The 22,070-nt window shown below is 41.8% G+C and overlaps 1 protein-coding gene across 9 annotated transcripts in view; it reads left to right on the forward strand.

The window, feature by feature from the left end:
- PPP1R36 (protein phosphatase 1 regulatory subunit 36) overlaps window positions 1-11,846 on the forward strand; it is a 32,714-nt gene extending 20,868 nt beyond the window's left edge. For all 9 annotated transcript variants that reach the window (XM_059182326.1, XM_059182320.1, XM_059182318.1 and 6 more), the window contains 5 exons: window positions 1,642-1,776; window positions 9,686-9,728; window positions 10,039-10,217; window positions 10,309-10,500; window positions 11,261-11,846. In XM_059182326.1, the coding sequence (XP_059038309.1) occupies window positions 1,642-1,776; window positions 9,686-9,728; window positions 10,039-10,217; window positions 10,309-10,500; window positions 11,261-11,447 (736 nt within the window). In that variant the 3' untranslated portion in view covers window positions 11,448-11,846. The remainder of the gene's footprint in view (window positions 1-1,641; window positions 1,777-9,685; window positions 9,729-10,038; window positions 10,218-10,308; window positions 10,501-11,260) is intronic.
- The last annotated feature ends 10,224 nt before the right edge of the window (window positions 11,847-22,070 follow it).

Below are 22,070 nucleotides of genomic sequence, written 5' to 3' on the forward strand. Positions count from 1 at the left end.
GCATAATGATGGGCATTGGGGTGCAGTTGTTTGGGTTATATGAAATTTGGGTATTTTAAAGCCGGAACTCGCTTATCTATTCCAGAAACTCATTTTTATTCCAGTGACTCGCAGGACTTCTCATCGCATGTGATAACATTTTGTGCTTTGTAATATCTCTATTATCCTTACACCCCTGCCTCCACAGCATATCCTCGTATCATCAGTCTAGTGGTTGATATCAGAGGGGGCAGTGTGTTGTCCCTGTTGTTTAAAGTGCATTTCAGGGGCGCCTGAGTGGCTCAGTGGGTTAAAGCCTCTGCCTTGGCTCGGGTCGTGATCTCCGGGTCCTGGGATCAAGCCCTCAGGACCGCATCAGGCTCTCTGCTCAGCGGGAAGCCTGCTTCCTCCTCTCTCTCTTTGCCTGCCTCTCTGCCTACTTGTGATCTCTGTCTGTCAAATAAATAAATAAAATCTTAAAAAAAAAAAAAAGTGCATTTCATGGGGTTTAAGTCTTTCTGAAAATTAAAAGGCAGAATAAAAGCCAATGACATTTCACTTTTCTTTTCGTTTTTTTTTTAATATTTTATTTATTTATTTGACAGAGATCACAAGTAGGCGGAGAGGCAAGTAGAGAGAGAGAGGAGGAAGCAGGCTCCCCAGTGAGCAAAGTGCCCGATGCGGGGCTTGATTCCAGGACCCCGGGACCATGACCCAAGCTGAAGGCAGAAGCTTTAACCCACTAAGCCACCCAAGTGCCCCGAGACTTCACTTTTCTATAGCCATCATTGGAGTGTATTGTTAGAAATATAGTTTCCAGGGTGTCTGGGTGGCTCAGTGGGTTAAAGCCTCTGCCTTCGGCTTGGGTCATGATCCTGGGGTCCTGGGATGGAGCCCCGCATCGGGCTCTCCGCTTAGCAGGGAGCCTGCTTCCCCCTCTCTGTCTGCCTGCCTCTCTGCCTACTTGTGATCTCTGTCTCTGTCAAATAATAAATAAGATCTTAAAAAAAAAAAAAAAAAGAAATACAGTTTCCTACTATATTGTACCACAAAAACTCTATTTAGGCTCCAGACATGCTGTAATCTAAGAACAGGTTGTTTTTTGGAAATTTTCATTTGCAATTCAATTGGAACTGGGGAAGTGTTTTCACAGGGAAGTAAGGTTATTATAATTGATGCCAAAGTTCCCAGAGGAGTGGTCCACACATGCTTACTCAGCAAATATAGAACTGTGAGAAGGGAACCGTTGAGAAGGTCAAACATTGAACCTTCAAACTTAGTAGCAAAATCAGGAGCCCAGGGGATGCTGGAGGGAGAGAACTTCCTTTACTCTTTTAACAAAACAGCAGGGAAATGGGCTGCTTGCTGCCTCAGAAACCAGTGTAGGTAATTTGTTAGTTGAGCTATTCTGTATAAATTAGCTTGGCCTATATGTAAGATTAAGGATACATACTATAAAGAATCTATAAAAAAGTGAAAATTCACCATAAACTCGAGATACTGATTATAATGATAAAAGTCAAAGGGCTTGGAGGCCCTCCCTTAGCTCAAATGGAGTAAATGAAAGGGGGAGGTGAGATGCATTGACTCACTTGTGTATTTCTTTCAAAATAATTTACACTTCTGGCCCAAATGAACCCACATGATCATTTTCTCTTTCAGGGGCCTTGTGGAGAAAAAAGAGATGGAACTGGTTATAAGTAAGTTAGAGGCGGCGCAGAAGTACTTGGCCCAGAAGTACTGCATGCTCGTGCTGGGCTTGGCCATGCCTGATAAGCATCACATGTGCTGTGGAAAGTAAGTGCACACTTACGAGTTCTGTGAGATCCTTCCTTGCTTGTGTGGTCCTCTCTGGACCACTTTTGGTGCCTTTGAGAAAGTTTCCTTTTTGACTGTACAAAATAACTGGGCTCGGGGGACGCTCAGCCCCAAATATAGGTGCCGTTTTGTTTGGGAAAGCTGAGTTTGGGAAGAGTCCCAGAGTTTACACTGTATACTTGCTCAGTGGCATCTTGCTCTCAACCTGGAAGACTTCCTGTTGCCGATCATGGCCACATGGCTGCCAGGGGCAGGAGGCCTGGCGTGGGCCGGTTTTTTGTTTTTTTTTTTTTTTTAAGATTTTTTTTTTTTATTTATTCATCAGAGAGAGAGAGAGGGAGAGCGAGCGAGCACAGGCAGACAGAGTGGCAGGCAGAGGCAGAGGGAGAAGCAGGCTCCCTGCCGAGCAAGGAGCCCGATGTGGGACTCGATCCCAGGACGCCGGGATCATGACCTGAGCCGAAGGCAGCGGCCCAACCAACTGAGCCACCCAGGCGCCCCGCGTGGGCCGGTTTTGAAGGGGGCACTGGGTGTGTCTCCTGCCCTCCCACTGCTCATTTTACAGCAACGATAGATAGCCATGGGTACGAGCTAGGAGGGTGGGGATTAGGGAAGATGACCTTGTTTGTGGGGAGATACTTTTTTCCTTAGACTGACAGTTTATGTATCACTGTAATTAAAATTTAAGTATCTTGTGGGGCACTGGGCTGGCTCAGTCAGTATAGCATGTACCTCTTGATCTTGGAGTTGTGAGTTCCAGTCCCACATTGGGTGTAGAGATCACTTAAAAATAAAATCTTAAAAAAAAAAAAAAAAAAAAAAAGTCGTATCACAGGAGAATTTGGAGGCATCAAGAAAAAGCTCTGATCCTTAATGCCCCCTCCCCAACCCCCTTCTCTGAGTGGTTTTTAAAACAGGCTCAAGAGCCACAACATGGTCATGGCTAGAACTCCTTACTTTTAACCTTATAGGAAAGAACAGAATTCATGGTTTCTCTCCGCATTCCCCACATTTTTAAAATACAGATTGTGTTCTACATTTTCTGTGTACCTCATTCTGTTACTCTGCTTACAGAACCTCACCTACAACTTTGAATAGCAACTATAGGTGTTCTGCTGTGTGACATACCAATTTGCCTCACCATTCCTTATGTGCAAACTTACGTGATTTCAGTTTTTCTGCTTTATGGTGTTTCTGCGTCGGATATCTTCATATAAATTACTTTGTCTATTTGGGCTCTTTACTTATGGCTTATAACCCAGAATGTATTTACCTAGAAGGCATCAGTAGTTTTCTAGCTCTTGTTGCATACTGCCAGATTGTTTTCCAAAGAGTTTAGAACGTTTTGTACCACCATCAGCAATAAGCATACCTAGCTCTATTAGATTAACATTTTTGATAGCTTAAAGTTTAAAAAAAAAAAAGCTTAAAGATATTTTATTTGACTTTGAATATCTTTCATGACTGTGGGGTCTGTGCTGTTTTTCTGTATAAAATAATTTATTGCCTGTTTATTATATTACTATTATAATTAATTGTTAAATTAATTACTGCCTTATCTAGTTTTAACCATCTATCATCTGGAAAGTGGGTAATTTATGTGTCCTATAACGAAGCTTGGCCATTTGTTTTTCTAGTTTGTTGCTTGCCTTTGATGTTTATATTTTTACACTTTATGAAAATATTTAAAATCTTTGACTATTTCTATCTTGTTTCTGATGCTGTTCAATAATCATGCAAGTTCATCATCAGCTTCACAGTTTCCTATTCAATCACTTTAAAATTACATTTTCTCAGTGGTGCCTAGGTAGCTTGGTCAGTTAAGTGCTGTAACCTTGGTTTTGGCTCAGGTGATGATCTCAGGGTTGTGAGATCAAGCCCCAGGTTGGGCTCCATGCTGGGTATGGCGCCTGCTTGGGATTCTCTCTCTCCCTCTGCCCTTGCCCTTCCCCTATTAAAAAAATTTTTCTCACATTACTCTAATTTCTTCTGTCTTCTAAGTATCACTTTAGATTGAAAAAACTAGAATTTGAGGTTTGAATTAGTCAGCTTGGGCTGCTGTAACAAATCACCACAGACTGAATGGCCTGAATGGGTTAAACAGCAGAATTGTATTTTCTCATAGTTCTGAAGCCCGGAAGTCTGAGATCAGGAGGCCAGCATTGTCCAGTTCTGGTGAGAGCCCTTTTCCGGGCTTGTAGACAGCTGCCTTCTCACTGAGTCTCTCCATGAATGAAAGAGAAAATCACTGGGCTCTACTTCTGTGACTTCATCTGAACCTAATCGCCCCCCCAAAGCCCCACCTCCAAATGTTACCATGATAGTGGTTTTTAAGGCTTCAACATATGAACTTGGGGTGGGGCTAGGGAGACACAAATATTCAGTCCACAGCAAGGTTAAAAAAACACACTGTAGGGGTCCTGGGTGGCCCAGTTGGTTAAGCAGCTGTCTTTAGCTCAGATCATGATCCCAGAGTCCTGGGACTGAGTCCCGTGTTGGGCTCCCTGCTCAGCAGAGAGCCGCCTTCTCCCTCTCCCTCCACCCCTCCCCACTGCTCCTGTTCTCTTGCTTTCTTACACTCTCTCTCAAATAAAAAGTAAAACCTTTATTTAAAAATGAAAAAACCTACCCTAAAAAAAAAACACAAAACAGAAAAAGACCTACTCTAAAAAAGTAATTGTATTGGCAATATTTAATGTTTAATTTTTAAAGATTTTTATTTTTAAGTAATCTTTACACCCAGTGTGGGGCTCAAACTCACAACCCTGAGACCAGGAGTTGGCGTGCTCTACCGACTGAGCCAACCAGGTGCCCCTTAATGTTTAATCTTTAAACGCATGTGTGCAGGGACACCTGGGTGGCTCTGTTGGTCAGGTGTCCTCGGACTCTTGATTTTGGCTCAGGTCATGATCTAGGGTCTGTGGGATTTAGTGCCTTGGGCTCAGCGGGGAGTCTGCTTAAAATTCTCCCCCCTCTCTCTGTGCCTTCCTCCCACTCATGTGTGCACACTCTTTCTTTCAAATAAATAAATAAATAAATAAATCTTTAAAAACATTAAAAATAAAAGCATATGTGCAGCACAGACTAATTTTGAGACTGAGAAACCCAAACTGAACAATTCTATCATAATTAGAGATTTTATTGTATCTTTTAGTTCTCTGGATGTAGAGCCTACACTTAAATTATTATACTTTTAACAGTACATTTTTATTACAATGTAATTTTTATACAGACTTTTAAAGAACTCATTATGCTTGAAAGATATGAATTGCCTGGGTTTAGTACTGGTTCCTCTCCAGGAGGTGCTGGTCTTTTTTGTGGTTGTGTGCAACATCACCTGATTTTCTCCTGGCTATTGGATCGCAGTTTAGAAAAGCATCAGTTTAGACTTTAGAGTTCACCACCCATTACTCACAGAACAGATTTCATACAGGTCATTGAGCCAACAAAGGATATCAAGGAAAACAGATTATAGCATGTTTTTTGCCAGTAAAAGTTGTTCATTGGCCATGGGCCTTGATTATGTCCTAGAATGGCGTTTATATTGTTCTTCCGGCTATTTTTTTTTTTTTTTTTTTTTTTTTTAGATTTTATTTATTTATTTGACAGAGAGAAATCACAAGTAGATAGAGAGGCAGGCAGAGAGAGAGAGAGAGGGAAGCAGGCTCCCTGCTGAGCAGAGAGCCCGATGCGGGACTCGATCCCAGGACCCTGAGATCATGACCTGAGCCGAAGGCAGCGGCTTAACCCACTGAGCCACCCAGGCGCCCCAGCTTCCGGCTATTTTTATCTAGAAGGTGAGGACAGTTTATTTTGCTAGTCAGGAGTGATTACCTGATTTTAATACATCATTCTTTCACTTCCAGTGTGAATAAGCTAATATTCCCCTGAGAACATTCTCGTGTATTTTCTGACTTTTTGATATACACATACTTAATATTGGACAAGGACACCTTATGCTATTTGTCTCTGGAGTTAAATTAGATATTTCAGAAGAACCAGCAATTTGGGGGCTGTTAATTTAGTGCTTTCATGTTTCTCGAAAAGTAGGAGGACATGCTTTTCTATTCTAAATACATCTGTAAAATCCTGATAATGCAAAAGCTTTGGCACGATTTTGATGAATGTGTTCAGTAAAAGATCTCTGTGTTTGCCAGGATAGATAAGAAAACCTCTTCATGGCATACGCTGTAGAATTAGATCTATTCTTTGCTTATGGCCAACTCCGGCGCCAATCCCACCTCTGTCTTAGGATTTCTACCTCTTCCTTTGCTCTCAGTGCAAGCTGTCGCCTGGTGGATGACCAGAGAGTCTGGCATAGGGATGAGTATACTTGATGCTCAGATTTATAAATCATCCTTAAACCCCACTCCCCACCCCACCCTCCCAGTCTCAGTTCAATAAGGCCTCTTTCCCCTCCCCCAAACAAATTCCTTTGATATTCTGTTCCTTTGTGCCGAGTAGGCCTTGACCTTCATTTAAACTGGATTTCTACCCAAAGCAGCAGGGGGGTTAAGTGGGAACGAACTTTTTTTCCTTTAGGGCCTTGAGATGCCATTGGCCTAGCTTCCCCACACCCTCCCAGGAATGACTAAAAATATGTTACTTTCCTCATTGTAGTTTAGAGCTGAGAGTCTAAGGTAGCAAGAAGGAGTAAGAAAGCATCATAACAGGCTACTGAAAACCTCTGCGATTTCCCCCAGGCTGGCTTTCTCCCCTTTTCTTCAGAGTTTGTCCTCACAGGTAAAATGGACAGCATTTTTGCTGACTAGCATTAGCGTGGTAGCCACTTGCCGCATGTGTCTGTTGAGCACTTGGAATGTAGCTGGTCCATATTTAAATGTGCTATAAATGTAAAATATACACTTTACAAACAAGTTACAATTGAACAAAATATCTCATTGATCATTCTAAAATGCAGATTACATATTAATATTTCAGGGTTTGAATACAATAAGTATATTATTAAAATTAATTTCACCTGTTCTTTTTACCGTGGCCACTAGAAATTTTTAAATTATATTTGTGGCTTGCATTATATCTCTTTAAAAAAAAAAACTTATTTATTTGACAAAGCGAGAGAGGGAACACAAGCGGGGTCGGGGGTGGGGGGGGTTGGTGGGAGAGGGAGAAGCAGGCCTCCTGCTAATAAGCAGGGATCCCCAATGTGGGCCTTGATCCCAGGACCCTGGGATCATGACCTGAGCCAAAGGCAGATGCTTAACAACTGAGCCACCCAGGTGCCCCTGCTTGCATTATATTTCTATTGGATTTTGCTATTGTATAAAGTCCCATTCAATTTGCGGAAGATTTGAATTGTTTAAATTTGTTATTTTGCTCAGTAAATTTTTAAATTTATAGTCAGTTTATAATTATTAGGTACTTAATATAAAAATTATAAATTAAAATTAAAAAGAAGAAAAATTGCACCCAGAGATGAATTTGCTGATTTAAGCTAGGATGTTCCCAAATGTGCACTTTCTCTGCCTCCATTTCTTGGGCTCATTTCAGGTTTATATGTGGAGCTAAATCAGAATGGTAAGAAGAAACCTGTCTTCTGTACTTGATTTCTGTTGGTAGGCTCTATCAGTTTGCTTTGGGCTTTAAGGGAGAAAGAAGTCCCAGTTTTCTGGCATCTTGAGGGGAAGGGGAAGAGGTTCATAGTACCTTCTCTTCTAACGTTTAAAATGAGAAGAGAGAAGCCTGGTTGGCTCAGTTGGAAGAGCGTGTAACTTTTGATCTCGGGGTCATGAGTTGAAACCCTACATTAGGTATAGAGATTCTGTAAATAAAACTTAAAAAAAAAAAAGAAAGAAAAAAGAGAGGGGCACCTGTGTGGCTCAGTCAATTTAGTGTCCGACTCTTGATTTGGGCTCAGGTCATGACCCAGGATCCTGGAATCCAGCCCCATATCAGGCTCCCTCCTCTGCAGAGATCCTGCTTCTCCCTCTCCCTCTATCCCTCCCCACTACTCACTCTCTCTCTGTCTCTCTCAAATAAATAAATAAAATCTTAAAAGAAAAAAAAAAAGGAGAAAGAAAAAGAGGAGAACGTGCGTGTTGCCTGCGCCCTCTGTCATTTCAAAACCTCGCTGACACGGTGCCAGTTTGAGTTGCACAAACCTAAGTGCTGCTCTCTGTCTTCTCCCAGAAGGCAGGCTGACTTAGTCTTCCCCAAACCGAGTTTGGTTGGTATTTGCTTCGGCTTGGCAGGTCTGCATGGTGTCCGGTGTCCACTGGCAGAGCCGTGGAAGGGTGGAACGGGCACATAAGCACTCCTGTCGAGTGGAGGCTGCAGGTGGCGCAGAAGGACAGAAGGACGCAGAGGCCTGTCTTGAAAGCTTCTGCTGGCTCCGTAGTTGACTGTGTTCAATCCGCAGACTCATCTAGAGGAAAGGCTTGTTTCCCTAGAGTTCTGGTTACAGTGACAGATGTGGAGAGCTGACAGGCCCGAGTTTTGGTACAGACTCTGTCCCTAATTACATATGTCTTTGGGCTTCGGTCTCTTCAGCTGTAAAGTGGGAATAATAATGCTGACTACGTCATAGAGATCTTAGGACGACTAAATATGACCATGTAAAGGGCTTAGCACAGTATTGGCATGTGGTCCGTACTTACTAAATGCGCACTGTATTGAAGGCCTTACTTCCTGGTTGAAGACTTGCGCACGAGGAAACTAGTGTAGGAATGCAGAGGCTGAAGGAGGAGAGGGATCCACCCCAGTAAAAACTGAACCAGTGATTCTGTGTGTCCCCTGAACGGAGGGCTAATTTGGGCCCACACAGATCATGAAGTCCCTGAGGGTTTGGGTCATCTTCCCCAGACCACTGGAGTTCAGGAGGTTCTTGAAAGCCTGATAGCAAGGGCCAGTCCTGGGAGTCGTCCTAAGCAAAACCAGAAGCAAGTCCAGGATCAGCCTGGCAGTGCCTGGGTCTAGCCTTGGCCCCTTGCGTGATCAAGTGATTGCAGGTGCACAGCCTTTTCCATCAGTTCTCAGGTCCTCTGCAGGTCATGCCTGCTCTCCTCAGGCCAGGATCAGAACTAGAATGGCCTCTCTTGGGGAGGGGAGGCCAAGTTCAGTAAGTGTGCCTGTGCCGGTCCAGTGTCCTTAACGTTGAATTTGTATTGCAAGGATTCCTGAGCAGATGCCTGCCTTTAAGAGCTGTGGCTCAGCATGTATACTGCATCTAGTGCTTTCTCCAGTCAACTGCAGATTTTAAGATCTTTTAAATCTTTTTAGGATTAAGATGTTTGATCTTTGTCTTTTTCTCTACTTTAGACTTCCCCTTAGTTCTCTGTTTCCCTACTGATTAACACCCCATGTTACCTCTTTACCACCTTCCCACTCTCCTTTCTCCCCATCTCTCACATCACCAAAAACATTCATAAGAACACATTTCCTGCTGGCTTGTGTATCCTGAATTTTTATATATATATATATATTTTTTTTTCTTTTTTTTTTTTAAGATTTTATTTATTTATTTGACAGACAGAGATCACAAGTAGGCAGAGAGGCAGGCAGAGAGATTGAGGGGGAAGCAAGCTCCCCGCAGAGCAGAGTCCGATGTGGGGCTCGATTCCAGGACACTGGGATCATGACCTGAGCTGAAGGCAGAGGCTTTAACCCACTGAGCCACCCAGGCACCCCCTGAATTTATATTGATTAACTTTTGACCAAACACGGTAAGGGTTTTGATCTGGATAAACTAAGAAATTGAAGAAAAAGATGTTGGGATTCACAATGCCTTTGGACAGCATTTATGTAGCTAAATAGCCTTGGGGCCACGGTAATGGTCTTGCCAAGAGGCCTTTGAAGATAGGGGCTTACCTAGATCACTGAAAGACTGAGCTTCCTTCTCAACCTATAGTTGTGATTTGTTGTGTTGCAGGGAGAAAATATCAGATACACAAAAAGACTGGAAATTCTTTGAGGTGAGTCACTCATATTTTGGGACTTTTCTCTTTCTATGAACCATGAATAACCAATAGCTGTTTGTCAGGCACTTATTTTTAGTGAATATCTTTTCTTAAAAGGATGCTAACAAGCTGTATGCTATATCTTAAATTTTTGGTCTCGTTTTCCTCCTGCAAAGGCGAGTACCTGTGTATTTTCCACAACTTTTCAGGAGTGTGGGGAAGTGGGGTCACTTGGGTTTGCGTCTGCTTAGCAGTGTTACATAGACAGGTGGGAGTTTTACTATCATCCCTGTGGGTTGTGATTCTTGTCTGTTTTCTGTCGTAGTCCTTTTATACTTTCTGTACATACGTAGCTTGGATTGTCTTCCGACGTCAGCACTTCGCAGAGATTGAGGAAGAAATAGGGAGGCTCTTCCGTACCAATATGTTCAATATTCCTCGGAGGAAACGCGAGGATGAAGAATCAGGAGGGGAAAGGAAACGCATGACTTTTGTACAATTCAGGTACGACCTTGTGACTTCCCAAAGCTCAGGGACGTTTCTAGAAACAGAATGGTATAACCTAAATGTCTCCTCTCCCACCCCTTACCCCCAGGAGAATGATGGCAAAACGCCCAGCGATTAAAAAAGCCATTAACATGCGCTCTCCAGTCCTGTCTACTCTGCTGCCATCTCTCAGAGAAAAAGCTCAGAATGTCTTTGAGAAAAAGAATCATCAAGGAGGCATCAAACTCCCAGCCCAGATACAAGAGCACACGGAAAATCTGGAGTCTGTGCCCATGCCAATGTAAGTGGCTCAAGGAGAGGGAAAGGAGAGCCTCAGCATGTCCTAGGTTGGGCCAGGAGGCAGACACCACGCCTTGTCCAGAAAGTTGAACAAAGATGAAAGCCAGCTTCTTACCCACCCCTCCACCTCTCCACCTATTTCCTTTCCCAAGCAGCTCTTGGTACACCCAGCTAGACTAGAAAACATTGCTAGAAAGTTATGCTAGACTTCAAATAGCTCTAATTCGGAGGTGTGGGTAGCCGACTTTACAAGGCTGAGGTTTCTTCATTAGAAGAACCATCTCTGGGAAATGTGGGAAGGCCAGTTACAAAACCTTATGTGGGCTGAAATTTTGGATTCATACTTAAGACCACAATGTGGGGGGCCCCCTGGGTGGCTCAGTGGGTTAAGCCGCTGCCTTCGGCTCAGGTCATGATCTCAGGGTCCTGGGATCGAGTCCCGCATCGGGCTCTCTGCTCAGTAGGGAGCCTGCTTCCTCCTCTCTCTCTCTCTGTCTGCCTCTCTGCCTACTTGTGATGTCTCTCTGTCAAATAAATAAATAAATTAAAAAAAAAAAAAAAAGAACCACAAGGGGGGTTCATGGAAATAGGGAAAACTTAAAAAAAGTATATATGTGTATATGTATATGTATATGTATGGGTGTGTGTGTGTGTAGCTTTGGCATGTACACACACAAACACACACATGCAGGCACAACCATAACCATACACCTTATTCATTGGCCTCACCGCTTCAGTTATACCAATAATTCTTTTCACAGAGTTGGCATCTTGGGGGAGCCTCGATGTCTGTTCAACCCCCATACCCTTCTCCCCCTTGAACCAGAAGAAAACACGAAAGCGGATGGGAAACATTCCTCCCTGATAGAAAGAAATAACATGAAGATCCAGGATACACTGAACATAGTTCTGAGAACACTGTCGTCTCAAACAGCATTCCCTAAATGATCGGGTACCTTCTGTTTCTGTAATTCAGTCCCCGTATTTGAAGTAAACTACTCTGACTTAATCACTTTATACAGGACTAATATTTATTGTTATTAAACAATTTTAATTGTTCAAATTATTTTGTTGAAAGTTCAGTAGTAGACAATCTCAGAAACCTTTAGAAAAGCTCATTTTCCTGTATTTACTAGTTTGCTGTGTTATTTAATTACTTCCTTGGCTTTTGTGTGACTGTTTAGAGTAACATATTAGGACATTTAGCCAGTATTCTAGTGGACTAGTAAAGAAACATTCTGTGTTTATTTGTTCCTACGTTCATTTTTACTATATGAGAGAAGATGTTTGGGACATTTGAAAACTAAATTTTATAAAAAAGGAAATTAAAATATTATTAAAAGGAAATCTTTTTCTGTGGCTTTATTATTATTGACATTGAGATATAAAGTATATATGATTCATTTAAAGGTTTTTTGTTTTTTTTTTTAATTTGACAGAGATGCAGTGAGAGAGGGAGCACAAGCAGGGGGAGTGGGAGATGGAGAAGCAGGCTTCCCGCTGAGCAGAGAGCCCGGTGCAGAGCTTGATCCCAGGACCCTGGGATCATGACCTGAGCCGAAGGCAGTTGCTTAATGACTGAGCCACCCAGGCGCCCCTATCTGATTCATTTAAAAGGCTTTTAGCATATATGGATTTTTAAAAAATATTTTATTTATTTATTTGACAGAGATGACAGGCAGGCAGAGAGGCAGGCAGAGAGAGAGGAGGAAGCAGGCTCCCTGCTGAGCAGAGAGCCTGATGTGGGGCTCCATCCCAGGACCCTAGGATCATGACATGAGCTGAAGGCAGAGGCTTTAACCCACTGAGCCACCTGGGTGCCCCTTAGCATATGTTTCATTTATTCTTTTATTTACTCATTTAACGACAAACATGTATTAAGCCTCTGCTCCATCCAAAGCCATGTGCAGGGTTATGTAGAGAAAGGGGGTCATCAAGACAGAGACCATATCTTCCTATGTGGGTAGTAGGGAAGATAAACAAAACACACACCTGCTCACAAGACAATATTGAATGTGTTAGAGGCCATAAAAGAAGTAAAAAACCAAGTGCCCTAAGAGGACAGAGCAGAAGAGCAAGCACTTCTGGGGGGCCCGGGAGCATTCAAACTTGAATTTGGCTTTGGGGGGAATTGGTTGGCACTAAAGGGAGAATTCCAGTCAGAGGAGAACACGTGTAAAGGCCTAGAGATGAAAAAAATGTGCTTGAGGAAAGGCAAGATCGGGTACCTGCGGAGGGAGTGTTTAAGGAGAAGGCTAGAATGGACAGCTGACTGTCCCACTAGGGACTGAGCTGGATGTTATTTGGCAGGCAGTGATGACTAAGAGTCACTAAAGAGGGGCGCCTTGGTGGCTCTGTCAGTTAAATGGCTGTCTGCAGCTCAGTTAGTGATCCCAAGGTGCTGGGGTTCAGTCCTATATCGGGCTCTCTGTTCCACAGGGAGTCTGCTTCTTCCTCTGCCTGCTGCTCTCCCTGCTTGTGCTCTGTCTCTGTCTCTCTCTCAAATAAATCTTAAAAAAATAAATTAAAACAAAAAATAAAACTTCAAAGTTCTCATCTTTTAATTTATGAAGAGAATTTGGTTATAATGCACTCTGTCATAACAAATTTAAATCTAGAATATGTTGACATGGTTTTATTTTTTGTTTTTGTTTTTATTTTTTGATATTTAAAAATAAAGCCTGAGAATTATGAGACTTTTGTAACCATCTTTACCAGGACACTGGGCTTTTTCCTACTTTCTTTCTGAATGGTGAGGTCTTGGGATACTTCATTTACTAATTCCTTCATTTGTTTATTCATTTTTTTCATTCTGTAGTTTAATATATCCCCACACTGTGGTGGGCACCATGTTTGGTGTTAGGAATTCAGTGTAGAAGAACTATAGCCAGCTCTGACTGGGAACTGACAAGTCTTAGAGAGTTGTCAGGAAAGGAAACAAATACCATGACAATGAACTAATTGCAGGGGTGAGGAAGTCTGCATAAGAGGAGAGAATACCAAGAGTGTGCAACCAGGGATTTGCTGGTGCAGGATGGGCAGGGGGAAGAGAGCTTACCCCGCAGTACCCTGCAGGAAGTGACATTTAAATTTGAGACTTGAGGGGTGCCTGGCTGGCTCAGTTGGTGGAGCCTTTGACTCTTAATCTCAGGGTTGTAAATTCGAGCCTCATGCTGGTTGTAGCAATTACTTAAAAAAAAAAAAAATCTTTTTAAAAATTTAAAAAAATAATAGGGGGCACTGGGGTGGCTCAGTTGATAAGCGTCTGACTCAGTCTCAGCTCGGGTCCTGATATCAGGGTTGTGAGTTCAAGCTGTGCATTGGGCTCCATGCTTAAAAAAAAAAATAAATAAATTAGTAAATAAATCTGAGACTTGAAGACACATGGGAGTAGAGTGGTGGGAAGTGAGGAGGGGAATACTCCTAACTCTATTAGTTAATCTATTGCTGTGAAACAAATTACCCCAAAACAGTGACTTAAAAGAGTAAGTAACATTTATTGTCTTATAGTTCCTGTGCATCAGGCATCTGCATGCAGCTTTGAATCTGTTCTAACTCCTGGTCTCTCAAAAAGATTTCAGGCAATGTGTCAACGTGGGGTGAAGTCATCTGAAGGCTCAAGTGGTGTTTCATCTGCTTTCAGTATGACTCCAGTGGTTGCTGGCAGGATTAAGTTCCTCATAGACTGTTGGAGTAAGGCCTCAGCCCCTCATAAGCTATTGGCCCAAAGCCTCCTTCAGTTCTCTGCTATATGAGCCTGTGCCTCAGTAGCTTACAGTATATCAGTAGGCTTTGTCAGAGTGAACAAGTAAGGAAGGAAGAGAAAGTGTGCAAGACAGAAGTTAGTCATTTAAGTCATTTACCTAATATTGGAACTGCCATTCCATCAGTTTGCTGTGTTCTGTTCTTTAGAAGCAAGTCACAGGGTTCAGCCTACTCTCAATGGGAGGAGACCATATAGTGTTATGAATACCAAGAGTTGAGCATCATAGTATGGAAGTCTTTAGGCTGGAAGCAAAGCCTTTTCAAGTTGCTGAGATAAGGAATCATGACCCACTAAGATTAGAAAAGGGGCACCTGGGTGGCTCAGTGGGTTAAAGCCTCTGCCTTCAGCTCCGGTCATGATCTCAGGGTCCTGGGTCCGAGCCCCACATCAGGCTCTCTGCTCAGGAGGGAGCCTCCTTCCCCCTCTCTCTGCCTGCCTCTCTGCCTACTTATGATTTCTCTCTCTCTCTCTGTGTCAAATAAATAAAATCTTAAAAAAAAAAAAGAAATATTCATTTTTACTGCTTTTGTGTTTCCTACCTTCAGACTGTCATTTTTTATCTTTCCTTTCCTCTCACAGGAAAGGGCTAGTTTAGTGGTTGAACTCCTTTAATTTTTGTTTGTCTGTGAAACTGTTTATCTCTCCTCCCATTCTGAATGATAGCCTTGCTGGATAGAATATTCTTGGCTGCTGGTTTTTCACATTCAGCACTTTGAATATATTGTATCTCATTTCTGGCTTGGAAAGTTTTTGCTGAAAAATTTCCTCATAGCCTTATGGGATTTCCTTTGTATATAACCATCTTCTTTTGTCTTGTTGCTATTAAGATTTTTTCTTTATCAGTATATCTTGCCATTTTAATTACAATATTTCTTGTGTGGATCTGCTTTTGTTGATTTTCTTCAGAGTTCTCAGTGATTCCTAGATCCAGATATCTGTTTCCCTCCCCAGATTTGGGAAGTTTTCAACTACTATTTCTTCAAATAAATTATCTGTCCTCTCTTTTCCTCTTCTTCTGGGACTCCTAAAATATGAATGTTATTACATTTGATGGAGTCACTGGGTTCCCCAAGTCTGTTCTTGTTTTGCATAATTCTTTTCTCTGTCTTTTTTCAACTTGGTTATTTTCCATTACTCTGTCTTCTAGCCATTAATTCATTTCTCTGCTTCTTCCAGCCTGGTGTTCATTCTATCAAGCATGTTTCTCAGATGATCAAATTTTTAAATGGGCAAAGAATATGTATAGATATTATTCCAAGGAAGATATAAAATTGGCCACAAGCACATGAAAAGATGCTAAATATCATTAGTTATTACAGAAATGCAAACCAAAACCACAATGAAATACCACTTCATACCCACTAGGATGGTTATGAACAAAAGACAGACAAGAACAAGTGTTGATGAGGATGCAGAATAATCAGAACGTTCATAACATTGCTGATAGGAATGTAAATGGTGCATCCGGTTTGGAAAAAATATTTGTCAATTCCTCAAAAAGTTAAGTATAGAATTACCCTATGACCTAGAAATTCCACTTCTATACATATACCTACAAGAACTGAAAGCATATGTTTACACAAACACTTGTACACAAATATTTATAGAAACACTATTCATAATAGATTTAAAAAAATGGAACAACCTAAATGCCCAACAGTTGATGAAGGATAAACAAAATGTGGTATGGCCATACAATGGAATATTATCCAGCTGTAAAAAAAGAATGAAGTACTAATTCATGCTACAATGTGAACAAAGCTTGAAAACATTATGCTAAATGAAAGAAGCCAGGCAAAAAAGGCCACATATTCTGTGATTTCAATTGTATGAGATGGCCAAATAGGGAAATCCATAAAGACAAGGTAAATTAATGGCTGCCAGAGGCGGAGAGGAAGAAGGAATGGGGTGTGAGTGCAACAGGTACAGAATTTGCTTTTGGGGGGTGATAAAATGTGCATTAGATAGTGCTAATGGTTACACATTGTGACTATACTATCACTGAATTGTACACTTTAAAAGAATAAGTTTTATAATTAAAAAAAAAAAAAAAAAAGAAATTCTGAGAAACTACCACATGACCACTAAATGTAATATAGTATCCTAGAAAGGATCCTGAAATAGAAAAAAGACATTAGGAAGAAATTAGGGAAATCTTAATAAGGTGTGGATTGTAGTTAATAGTAATGTATCAATATTGACTCATTAATTGTAGCAAATGTACCATACTAATGTAAGATGTTGATAATAGGGAAAATTAGGCATAAGTTATACAGGAATTCTCTATATTATCTTTGCAAATTTTTTTTACATTTAAAATAGTCTTTAAACAAAAAGTTGATTTAAAAAATGTTTAGCAGATACGTAATAATCTGGTATGTGGACAAAATGCAGTTTTTATGCAGGTTGCTTTCTGGGCATAAGGGAAGGATAAAACAAATACAGGTTTTAAAAGGACACTAGATACCAGAAATCAAGAAAAACAATGCAGGGGGCGCCTGGGTGGCTCAGTGGGTTAAGCAGCTGCCTTCGGCTCAGGTCATGATCTCAGGGTCCTGGGATCGAGACCCACATCGGGGCTCTCTGCTCGGCAGGGAGCCTGCTTCCCCCTCTCTCTGCCTGCCTCTCTGTCTACTTGTGATCTCTCTTGTGATCTGTCAAATAAATAAATAAAATCTTAAAAAAAAAAAAAAAAAAAAAGAAAAACAATGCAGGGATGCCTGGGTGGCTCAGTTGGTTAAGTGTCCTCAGCTCAGGTCATGATCCCAGAGTCCTGGGATCAAGCCCTGCCTCAAACTCCCTCTTCAGCAGGGAGTCTGTGTCTCCCTCTGCCCATCCCCCTGCTTGTGTGCTCTCTCTCTGGTCCCCCAGTCTCTCTCAAATAAATAAATAATTTTTAAAATGGGGGGGGGCAAACAATGCAATGGGGTAAGGGGAGGGAGCCTATCAGGTCGAGGGAGTGAGAGGTGGGCATGGAGATGGTTCTTGAAGATGGAAGGGATCTGGGTAGGCTGAGATGGGGTGGAACAAACCAGGGAATGCTTCTAGAGATTTTCACAGGGTTCATATCTGGAAACAAGGGGCCCTCATGCAGTTAAGTTAAACCATGGGGCTGGTTCGGCAATAGTGAGGACTTCTCCAGAAAACAAGGGGTCTTATTGCTTAACCTTAACCTTCTGCTGGTGACTGCAGAACTCTTTTCTCTTTGGTCTTTGTTTAAGGCTCCCTGCTCCAGGGTCCTAGAGCATTTGAACCATCACTGTTGGGATTCAGCCTGCCCAACCCTATCGTCCTATTTCAGACTTGATGTATGGCATTCTGATCCCTCAGCTAATTTTCATACCAAGAAAGAAAATAAACTTGACTACTCCAGGCCCATTTTCATTCACCCCTCCTGCCTATGAATCAGCTTCAGGTTGCAGGAAGCAAGTGGGAACTGAACGTACAGTGTGAACTGGCCTCTGGAGTCTTTGCAGATGGTCCCCACAGCAGTCTGTGTCTGGCAGCAGGCTCCTACAGTTGTTCTCTGTCTCTGAGTTTGGGCACATGCTGGTGGCTGTCTCTCTGGGGGTGATGCCTGAGGCAGTCTAAGGGAGCCATGTCAAGGGACTTGGTGTCCTAGATCACTTCCTTTGCACCTTGGCCTCTGTCTTCCTCCTTGTACCGAATGATTTGTTCTCATCTCCTTTACTTCTCCTGCCTCTAACTCAGCTGTTCCAGCAGAGCCAAAGGAGAATGCCCTGGGGCCAAGGGCCTCAGCCCTCATCCTGCAAAGTCAGGCCACACTGAAACCTGACACAGCGTGGCCACCTAAGCCTAGGACCTTGGCAGGGGTCTCCTCTCCTGCCCTTGGTGGCCAGTGTCAGAACATCAGAGCTATTTAGAATCAGTTTTATGCCTATTTTTGGATGCCCCATATCAACCCATACTTCTTAGAAATATTTAAAAAAAAAAATTTAGATTCAATTAGCCAACATCTAGTACATCATTAGTTTCAGATGTAGAGGTCAGTAATTCATCAGTTGCATGTATCAGCCAGTGCTCATCACATCATGTGCCCTCCCCAATGCCCATCACCCGGTTACCCCATCCTCTCACCCACCTCCCCTCCAGCAACCCTCAGTTTGTTTCCTATAGTTGAATCTTTCATGGTTTTTCTCCCTCTCTGATTCCTTCCATTCTGTTTTCCCTCCCTTCCCCTGTGATCCTCTGCACTGTTTCTTATATTCCACATATGAGTGAAACCATATGATTATTACCTTTCTCTGATTGACTTATTTCGCTCAGCACAATACCTTCCAGTTCTATCCACATTGGTGTAATGTTAAGTATTCATCCGTTCTGATGCTGAGTAACATCCCATTGTGTGTGTGTGTGTTTATCACATATTTTATATATATATATATATGTATATATATATATATATACACACATACATATACACACACATGTATATATATACATACATATGTATATATATGACACCTTCTCTATTCATTCATCTGTCAGGGGATACCTTAACTCTTTCCATAGTTTGGCTATTGTGGACATTGCTACTACAAGCACTGGGGTGCAGATGCCCCTTTGGATCATTACATTTGTATCTTTGGGGTAAATACCTAGTAGTGCAATTGCTGGGTCATACGGTAGTTCTGTTTTTAACTTCTTGAGGAACCTCCATACCATTCTTCCAGAGTGGCGGTACCAGTTTGCATTCCTACGAACAGTGTAAGAGGCTTCCCCTTTCTCTGCATCCTCACCAACATTTGTTATTTCCTGACTTGTTAATTTTAGCCGTTCTGACCTGTATGAGATGGTATCTCATTGTGGTTTTGAATTGTATTTCCCTGATGTCAAGTGATGTTGAACATTTTTTCGTGTGTCTTTTGGCCATCTTTATGTCTTCTTTAGAAAAATGTCTGTTTGTGCCTTCTACCCACTTATTGACTGGAGTATTTGTTTTCTGGGGTGTCGAGCTTGATAAGTTCTTTACAGATAGTGGATACTAGCCCTTTATCTGATATGTCATTTGCAAATATCTTCTCCCATTCCATAGGTTGCCTTTTAGTTTTGTTGACTATTTTCTTTGCTGTGCAAAAGCCTGAGCTGCAAGGGTGGTTCAACCTTCACAAGTCAATCAGTGTGTTACATCACTAATCATTACATCATTAATCAAAGAAAGGACAAGAACCATATGATCTTCTCAATTGATGCAGAGAAAATGTATTTGACAAAATACAGCATCATTTCTTGATTAAAACTCTCCACAGTGAAGGATTAAAGGGAACATACCTCAATATCATAAAAGCCATCTATGAAAAGCCCAGAGTGAATATCCTTCTCAGTGGGGAAAAACTGAGAGCTTTTCCCCTAAGGTCAGGAACACAACCAGGGATATCCAAACAGTACTAGAAGTCCTAGCCTCAACAATCTGACAACAAAAAGAAGTAAAAGGCATTCGGATTGGCAAAGAAGAGGTCAAAGTCTCACTCTTTGCAGATGACATGAGACTTTATCTGGAAAACACAAAAAGACTCCACCCCCAAATTGCTATACCTCATACAGGAATTCAGCAAAGTGGCAGGATATAAAATCAATGTACAGAAATCAGTTGCATTTCTATCCACTAACAATGAGAAAGGAGAAAAGAGCAATTAAGGAATCGATCCTATTTACAATTGCACCAAAAACCATAAGGTATCTAGGAATAAACCTAACCAAAGAGGTAAAGGATTTACACTCTAAAAACTGCAGAAATTGTAAACAGAAAGAAATGGAAAATATTCCATGCTCATGGATTGGAAGAATAAATATTGTTAAAATGTCTATGCTACCTACAGCAATCTACACATTCAGTACCATCCCTATCAAAATACCATTGACATTTTTCACAGAGCTGGAACAAACAATCCTAAAATTTGTATGGAACCTGAAAAGACCCTGAATAGCACAGGAATGCTGAAAAAGAAAACCAAAGCTGGTAACATCACAATGCCTGACTTCAAGCTCTGTTATAAAGCTGTGATCGTCAAGACAGTATGGTACTGACACAAAAACAGACACATGGATCAATGGAACAGAGTAGAGAACCCAGAAATGGACCCACAACTCTATGCTTAACTGATCTTTGACAAGGCAGGAAAGAATGTCCATTGGAAAAAAGGTAGTCTCTTCAACAAATGATGTTGGAAAAATTCGACAACCACATAGGGAATAATGAACCTGGACCATTTTCTTAGACCATACACAAAGGTAAACTCAAAATGGATAAAAGACCTAAATGTGAAACAGGAATCCATCAAAATCCTGGAGGAGAACACAGGCAGCAACCTCTGTGACCTCGGCCCCAGCAACTTCTTGCTAGACATGTCTTCAAAGGCAAGGGAAACAAAAGCAAAAATGAACCATTGGGACTTCCTCAAGATAGAAATATTTATTTTTATTTTTATTTTTTAAAAGATTTTATTTATTTGACAGAGAGATCACAAGTAGGTAGAGAGGCAGGCATAGAGAGAGGGGGAAAACAGGCTCTCTGCTGAGCAGAGAGCCCGACATGGGGCTCAATCCCACGGGGCTTGATCCCAGGACCCAAGACCACGACCCAAGCCGAAGGCAGAGGCCCAACCCACTGAGCCACCCAGGCTCCCCTGGAGATAGAAATACTTTTTAATGACATCATCCCTCCTCCCCCCTCATTTACATAGGTAAACCTTGTTTGGTGTAAAAAACCTTAGAAAACACAAGGAAACACAAAAACCTTAGAAAAGCACTAAAAGAAAAAAAATAATTGTGTTTTGTGAATCCCCTTTCAGGCATTTCTGTGCAAATACATACAAACAAAAACTGGGTCACGCAGTGAGCTGTAGTCTGCACCCTCCTTTTTTTCTATGTAATGAATGATGAGCATTCTCCTATGATAGCCAGTACTCATCTGAAATATGATTTTAATTGCCCTGTAGTATTCTATGGTATGAATATGTCACAGTGTCCTTGCTCAATCCCCTAATATTTTACACATCCGTTGTCACTCAAACTGATGGCTGCTTTCTTAGGATCAGTCCCTGCAAATGGTATTGCTGTATCAGAGAGCACATGCATCCTCAAAACCTTATTATGGCCAAATTTTTTTCCCAAACGCTAGCTCCAAAGCACACTGCCCCATCTGTGTATGAGAATCCTTACTTTCTTATCTGAGCATTATCCTTTCTTTGAATCATTGCAAATTCTATGGTAGTGAAAAATAGAATTGTATGTTCATTCTAATTTATACTTCCAAATAACAGGAGGGGTGAATACCTCTTCACATTGGTCATTTGTGCTTCTCCTTTTCTATGACAGGAATAGTATAATGTATGGAATGATTCTTTCCTGGATTGAATGCATTACCCAACCTAAGGAACTATATTAGGGCATCACAGATAATAAAAGTAAGAGCCCTTGTCATAAGTTCTGGATAAAGGCCTCTGGGCGTTTGTTCCTTTTTTTTTTTTTTTTTTTTAAGATTTTATTTATTTGATGGGGAGAGAGAGACATAGTGAGAGAGGGAACAGAGGTAGAGGGAGTGGGAGGAAGTAGAAGCAGGCTTCCCACAGAGCAGGGAGTCCGATTCAGGACTCGATCCCAGGACCCTGGGATCATGACCTGAGCCAAGCTTTAACCCACTGAGCCACACAGGCGCCCCCCACCCTCTTTTTTAGAAAAGATTTTATTTATTTATTTGACGGAGAGAGGGATCACAAGTAGGCGGGGTGGGGGGGAGCAGGCTCCCTGCTGAGCAGAGAGCCCAATGCGAGGTTCGATCCCAG

Source organism: Mustela lutreola, chromosome 7 (assembly GCF_030435805.1).
Source record: "Mustela lutreola isolate mMusLut2 chromosome 7, mMusLut2.pri, whole genome shotgun sequence".
NCBI classification, from domain to species: Eukaryota; Metazoa; Chordata; class Mammalia; order Carnivora; family Mustelidae; genus Mustela; species Mustela lutreola.